General features: G+C 68.0%; 1 protein-coding gene across 1 annotated transcript; it reads right to left on the bottom strand.

Moving 5' to 3' along the window:
- Nucleotides 1-1860: 1860 nt before the first annotated feature.
- Nucleotides 1861-5935, bottom strand: HMX1 (H6 family homeobox 1). The gene is made up of 2 exons (XM_047799536.1): nucleotides 5314-5935; nucleotides 1861-2585 (listed from the first exon to the last, which is right to left on the bottom strand). The coding sequence occupies exons 1-2, from the start codon at nucleotides 5705-5707 to the stop codon at nucleotides 1930-1932; spliced, it is 1050 nt and encodes a 349-aa protein (XP_047655492.1). The 5' UTR covers nucleotides 5708-5935; the 3' UTR covers nucleotides 1861-1929.
- Between the last annotated feature and the right edge of the window lie 1380 nt (nucleotides 5936-7315).

Genomic DNA, 7315 nt, shown 5'->3' with positions numbered 1-7315 from the left:
GAAGCCCATCCTAAGTCCCCCTGGCAAAGTCTAGGGGAACCAGTAGGAAAACAGCAGTGCGGGCAGCTCTCCCCGCCCCCAGGGAGGGAGACCCAACCCCAGAAGGGCTGAAGAGGGTGGGGGCGTGAAGGCAGCAATGGGGTGGGGGCTGGGTTTGGAGGAGGTGCCCCTGCCCGTCTCCCAGGGTACCCTCCCCGGTGGGTTATGCCCTGGGCACTGGGAGCCTGCAGGTGGGGAGGACCACCCAGGCCACGGACGCCCCCCCACCCCAAGACCCTGTCTGAGCTTTCCAGGGCCTGGCCTCAGGGCACCAGGAATTATCCAGGCAAGGGATAATTCCAGGTCAGGGAGCTGGACGGAGGCGGAGACGGATGGAGGATGGACTGCCTGTCTAGGGAGAGGCCCCCGTGGCGCCGTCTCCTGGGCTGTCTGGCATCACCGCGGAGCACCCCAAGGCCACGGGAGGGTGGCCCGGTTGCTGTGCATCTTGGCCCAGGATGTCTATTCTGAGGACGTGGAGCTGGGGGACGGAGACCAGTTTTCAAGGGGGCTCCATTCTGTCACATAGGTGGCAGTGGATGACCTCCCCGCAGACCCAAAAAAGCACCCTTCCCCCGGGCAGGGGCCCCTGTCCTCACCCTGCAACAAGCAGGCCACACAGATCCAGCCATTGGACCAAGCTTTCGTTGCGAGCCCAGATGTCAGCTCGGGCCCTGACCTGGGGCTTTGCCCACGGGTCCGAAGCCCCCAGGTCGAGAGACTGCAGATGGTCAGGAGATGAGACCCACCCTGAGAGCAGTGTCCCCAGCAGGCCTCGCTGGCTGTCTGGCGCCAGTGTTTTGTTTTGGCCACCCCACCACCACGACCACCCCATTAGCCATGACGCTCCCTTCCAATGCACGAAGGGGCCCCTGGGCCAAGCGAGCAGCCGATGGGTTCTGCCTTCACGGGCTTTTTGGTTTTCGAGAAGGCCCCAGGATGGATGCAGTTCCCTCTTCCACCCTAGGCCCTGCTCCTCCCTGATGTTGACGCTCCCCGGGTGCTTGCTGGCCGCCCTGTCTGGGGAGAGTGGAGAACCCCTCTCCCGCGCGCCCTGCCACCTGCCCAGCTGCCCCTGGCAGGCAGGCAAAGGGCTCCACGAGGGGGGAACGGCGCCACCATAGCCTGTTACCAGACAGGGGGCCCGGCTCCCAGTGATCACAAAGCAGCAGAAACCGTCCAGAAAACGTCCCTTTTTATTCCATACGCAAATAAGTTGATTCGTCTAAAAAAAAAAAAAAAAGTCTTCGCGGGGAACCAGAGGCTGCAGCCCAGGAGCGAAGCCCGGTCTGGCCCGTCTCCGGAGGGACAGTCTGACAGAGGCGCCAGCGGCAGAATCTTCGCCCCTTCCCCCACTCAGGGGCGCTCCCTCGGGCTCTCTCTCCGCCAAAGTCAAGGGCCTGCGACCGACCCCAGCGCTTGCTCCGGAGGCCAGCCGTCCTGCCCACGCACAGTCCCCAGCGGGGTCGTTCCGGTAGGAGAGTGGTCACCTGGGTGAAGCCCCTCGGACAGGGGCAGCCTGCGTGAGCGTGGACCGGGCCCGCCGGCGGCTCCCGAGCCGGGCTGGATTCGCACCCAGGTTGAGACCCGTCCCCCGGGGCTCCGGGCTGCACAGCCCACCGTCTCGGGGACAGTCTCTGCCCAGCGGGGATCCAGCCCTGCGCCTGTCCCGGGAGCCACGGTCCCCTGCGTCTCTGTTACATTCTGGACGATCTTCGGCCAGGGCTCCGGCCCGCCCGGCGCTCCCGGGGCGCAGCGGGGCCGCCCCCGGGGCCTCGCAGCCTTTCCGACGGCCCCCTTGCGCCGCCGCTGCCGCCGCTGCCACGGCCCGTCGGCGCGTCCGCAGACGTCCCCAGCGGCCACGGGGAGTGGGCCCGGCGGGCCGAGGGCTCACACCAGGCCGGGCATCTGCGCCCGCAGGAAGGGCACGGAGGCGGCGGCCGGGAAGGCGGCCAGCGGGTAGGCGAGGGCCCCGGAGAAGCCGAGCAGCGGCGGGGGCGGCGCGGGCGCGGCGGGCGCCAGCGGGAAGGGCAGCGCGGCGGGGGCCCCGGCGGCGGCGGCGGCCGGGGGGCTTTCGTGGTAGAGCACCGGCACGCGGACCAGGCGCTGCGCGCCCGGCGGGGACAGGCTGGCCGCCTCCAGCTCGGCCGCCAGCTGCCGCTTCCACTTGTTGCGGCGGTTCTGGAACCAGATCTTGACCTGCGTCTCGGTGAGCTGCAGGGAGGCGGCCAGGCCGGCGCGCTCGGCGCTGCTCAGGTAGCGCTTCAGGTCGAAGGTGGACTCGAGCTGGAAGACCTGGCTGCGCGAGAAAACCGTGCGCGTCTTCTTCTTGCGGCCGCCGCCGCCGCCGCCGCGCGCCTCCCCGGCCGCCGCCGCCGCCGCCGGGGCCTCGGCCAGCTCCGCCGCCTCCTCCGCGCCGGCCGCCGGGCCCCGCGCCGCCAGCTCCGCCGCCTCCCGCTGCACCGCTCCCGGCCCGGAGCCCCGGGGCCAGGCGCCCTCGGCACGGCCCATCTCCTCGCCCGTCTCCGGTGAGTCCCGGTCGCTGGCTGCAGGGGGGAGAGGAGGAACACGGGTTGGTGGGGGGGGGGGACCATCCCCAGACCCGATCGCCGAGGCCAGCGGCTCCCCCACGTGAGGGCACCCACAGCCGCAAGCGGGGAACCGGTCCCTAGGCAGGGCCGCGCATCCCAGCACGATCTAGGACAGCTCTCCCCCTGGCATGGAGAAAGGCACAGCGGAGGATGGCATCGCGAAGACCCGAGTGCGGCGCCAACCAGCGCGGCCGCAGCACACTCTTGCTCAGAACCCGTCCACCAGAGGCCAACAGAAGGAAGAGGGAAGGAGAGAAACAAAAATGCACACGGAAACCCAAAAAGAAGCCAGACTCCTGTCACCCCTGGCTTTGCATCAAGACACACAAAAGCCTCCAGGCACACCCCATGGAGGAAAGAGGTCCTTCCGAGACGTGTACACGCTGGAAAACGACTCAGGGATGGGGCCTTGGCCCTGACACCCAGCCCCAGGCTAGGTCCCCCAGACGCAGAAATAAAGACTTGCCATAACCTCCCCTGCCCTCACTTGGGAGCAGAGGCAGAATTCCCGCTTGCACGGAAGTATTCACATTGGTGGGGGATAAACACAGGCAAACGACCCCCCCAGAACAAAACTCCAACCAGGTGACACGGGTCAACAACTCGGCCCCACTTCCTGTGCCCCTAACCCACCGCCCTGCCCAGAATCACTCCGAGGCTCGGCTCCGCTGAAACACAGGCAGCCGCCCTCCACTCCGAACACATTAGGCCTGTGGTTGAGCCTGTGGGTTTGGGGGTGCAGAGGTCCACAGAGGGTCCCCAAGCTCATGCTCCAAGTACGGAGCTGCACCCAATCTCCCAGAGGTGAGGAGACGCCCCCCCCCCCCCCCCGGGCTGGCAAAGGATGATGCCTCCTGGTGCTGGTCCAGACCCCAGGCCCAGCTTGAAAGGGCAGCAGCCTGCCTTCCTGTGCAGGAGGCCAACGCCGGCCGGCTTCCCTTCTGCTTGGGTTGAGCCTCTGGTGCACAGGCGACAGGTTGGCAGTCCGGCTGTCCTGTGGAGCTGGGCCGGGCCAGCTCTGAGAGGCAGCGGCTGTGAGTGCCCCCCCCCCCATGGGCAAATGCTGGTGGGCTCGTGTCTGTGGCTGGTCCATACCCGGGCACCCAGGACGTGTGTGCGGATTCCCGTGTGTCCCTGCCCAGTCCTGGTGGCGTGAGCCCTCATGGTGTCCAAAGAGGGGTCAGGTTCCAGGCTGGCATGCGGGCAACGAGGCAGGGCAGGGGGAGCCCCCAGACTCACAGAGACCTGGGAGTTACCACAAGAAGCCAAGCCGGGCCTGCCAGCTCTGGGACCAAACAGGGACCCCAAACCCGCGTTGTACGAAAATATGCAAGAGGCGCTGCGTCTTTGGGGCCGTGCCCTCAGGCTGTGGCTAGAGAGGAACACACATCCCCAGTGAGACCCTTTCCAGAAATACCCCCAGAAGGGCGCTGAATTCGATCAGTCCCTCTCAGGGAAACACTGGGGCCTACCCAAGCTTCCCTGAACAGGGGAGGGCTCCCCGACCTCTCAGGTGTGGGCACTGAGATTGAGGCCCTTTGCAAGGGGCTCAGCCCTGCACCAGAGTGGTTATCCGAGCTGAAGAGAGTCGGGCCCACGCACCCCCTGGCGCCCACTAACTTGCACTCAGAGCTGAAAGGATTTCAGAGCAGGAGCTGGGCAGAGTCCTCCGCCGGCCTCACAGCATGTTTGGAGTTGGGGGGAGGCACAGCCAAGCCTGGGGGCTGAGGTTAGAATAGCTTCCTGGTCCCCTTTCAGAGAGCAGGTCCCCAGGGGAAGCAGCGACCCTGGGGAGGGGGAGTGGAACTCAGGGGCCGGAATGCCGGGGCTAGAGGGCTGAGGGGGTTCTGGGGCTGGAAACCCCCACCCCCAGCCTCTGAGCCCAGCGAGGAACAAAGGCAAGGAGGGGGAGGGGCAGAGGGGAGGGGACGCGGGGGGCTTCTCGCCTCTCGCCTGGCGCAGCCGCGGCCCAGGAGCCTGGGAGGCCCCAGAGGGAGACCCAGGCCCCTGTCCGGGCCTGTCTGGCCCTGGCAGAGGAAGTGGGACTTTGGGGACAGGGCCGCTGTGGAAGACCGCTGCTCCCCCCTCCAGCCCCCCACCACAGCGGCTCCCTCTGCTCTGTGCCCCCTTCATTTCACTGTGTCTGACTCGACTTCGCCGTCAGCCCACTCTCTCGCCCTCCTTCATCCCGTCTCTCTCATCTCCATCACTGGGGTTTCGTTTGGGGGTTTTTGTTGGTGTGTTTCATCTCCTCTCCCCTTTCTCCTCTCCCAGCATCTCCCTCTGGTTCCTCTCCATCCTTCTTGCCACTTTTCTGTCCCCCCCCCCCATCACCCTCCCACGACCTATCTTTCTGGGAAGTATTTCACACTCCTTTCTTGTCTTAGCTGCCGGTGTCCCCTGTCCCGGGGGTCCCCTTCAAGGGCCCTGAGAGCCTGGCGACAGGGGAAGCCCAGACCCTGTAAAACCTGCTCCCTGTGTGGGGACCCTGTCCTGAGGACCGGTCCCCCAAACCTGCTCAACCAACGGCTCCACCGGGACCCTACACGACCCCGGGCCCGCTGCAGACAAGGAGGAGGGTGGCCTAGAAAGGGCGCCAACGAACCCAAAGTCCGCAAGCAAATGCGCGGGGAGGAAGCCGGGCCCCACCGCAGGCTCCACCCCTCCCCGCGCCCTCACTCACTGTCAGGACTGAGGCCGCCTCCGTAGCCTCCGTGTGACCGCGAGTACCAGCGCGTCGCGCCGCCGCAGCCCAGAGCGTAGGGCGGCCCGGGACCGGGGGGCGGCCGGGGGCCGAGGCCCAGCGCGCCGGGGCCCAGCAGCGCCCGGGCCCGCGCCTCCCCGCCCGGCCCTGCGCCGGCGCGCAGCTGTCTCCGCCGCTGCAGCCGCCGCCGCCGCGCCTGCTCGGCGTCCTCGTCCTCCGGGTCGTCGTCGTCCTCCTCCTCGTCCTCGCGGCCGCTGCTGCCCTGGGCTGTGCGCCCGCCGCCCTTGGCCTCGGCCGCCAGCAGGTTCTCGATGAGGAAGGAGGAGGCGCGGGCTGGCGTGGCGCGCCCCGGCTCCGTCAGCTCGTCTGGCATCGCGGCCGCGGGTCCGTCGGACTCTGCCGGGCGCCTCGGGGTTCCAGGCGCCTAGGGCGCGGCCGATCTCGGTCCCCGCTGGGCACAGTGGCGCGCGACTCCCCGGCGCACGCGCGGGCCGGCCCTGAAGCCGCTGCCCGGAGGCTGGCGTCGGGCCCCGCGGGGCAGGCAGCGGCCTCGGCGCGGGGCTGGACTGGGCCGGGAGCGGGTGCGCGCCGACAGCCGGCCAGGCAGCCGCCTCGCTCGCCTTTCACTTCGCCCCTCTGGTCGCCGCCCGGGCCGGCCCCACTGGGGGCGGGGAGGGCAGGGGAGGGGCCAGCAGGGGCGGGGCGGCGCGGGCCCGGCAGGCTGCCCGCTCCGCCCGAGGACGCCGCGCTGGCCCGGAGAGCGGCCCCTGTCCGGAGACGCCGCCCGGACCCGGACCCGGGCGCGCAGGCGGTCGCGCGGCCGAGGGCGGGCGGGCGGCCGGGGGCCCAGGCGGAGGTCGCGACCAGTCCGGCCCCGCGTGATCCATTCCCGGGGCCGAGCCACCCGCGCCGGGGGTGCGGGGGTGGGGCCTCGGCCGGGGGGGCTGCCCATTGGCTGCGGGTCCCCGATGAGAAAGACACCGGCCAATCACCGGCCGTCAAGGGCCGTAATTGCCTCGCCGGGGAGAGAGTGCTGGACCCAGCGCGAGGAGCTATGTGTGTGTGAGCGCGCGCGCGCTCGAGTGTGGTATGTGCGTGTGTGCACGTGTGTGTGTGCGTGTGTGTGTGTGCGTGCGTGTGTATGCTGAGGCATGAAGACCCCCGGGGCTCCAAGAAACCGCAAGGGGATGAGGCATTTCTTAAAGACTGCGGGTATCAAGGCTGCAAAATTGTGGCATAATTTAATATTTACGCGTAATGAAATATGCCGCGAATGCCAAATGTAGTGCGACAGAAGCCTGTAGTTCCAGGTTCGGCCTCAAAGTGTAAGAAAAATGCTAGCCCCCACCCCCATCCCCATCCCCATCCCCGTAGCCCTGCCAACGATGCGCCCGATGTCACACCCGTTGTCACGCTGAGTGAGAGCAGGTCCCCAGGTCCCGCTCCCGAGAAGTTCCAGGCCTTAGTGGGGGGGCGAGAGTCCCTGCCTCTCGCCGCGGAGGTCTTGGGGGCAGGTCCGCGCAGTATACCGGGGGCGAGTCCCCTCCCACTTCAGCAGGGAGTGCGGTGACAAAAGTTCATACCGGCTCCCGCCGTCGCCCTCCGGTTGTGGCCACTCAGGAGTAACCTTCTGACCTACTTCCTTCGGAGCGGGCGAAGGCCGAGTCACCGGGTCGCGGCTCGGAAGCGCCAGGGCAGCCGGCTTCACCTGACGCGGGTTACCACCGAGAGACATATGCATCCAACCTCCCAGTGCCAGCAGGGAGCCCGGTGCAACCGAAAGCCGCCTCGATTTGATTTTGAGAACGACCACGGAGGAGGGAGCTCCAGCCCCACTTTCCGGAGGGGAAAACAGAGGCAAGGAGAGGCAAGACAAACGGTAAGTGGCCTTGGCAGGCCTGGAATTCGATGGGAGAGAGCAGCGGTGGTTCCGCGGCTCTGGGAAGCGAGCCTGGCTGGAGCTGAGGCCTAGCAGAGGGAC

This window comes from Phacochoerus africanus, chromosome 10 (genome assembly GCF_016906955.1).
Source record: "Phacochoerus africanus isolate WHEZ1 chromosome 10, ROS_Pafr_v1, whole genome shotgun sequence".
Classification (NCBI taxonomy): domain Eukaryota; kingdom Metazoa; phylum Chordata; class Mammalia; order Artiodactyla; family Suidae; genus Phacochoerus; species Phacochoerus africanus.
Note: the sequence above shows the minus strand (reverse complement) of the source record. Positions and strands in the feature narration are given on the sequence as shown.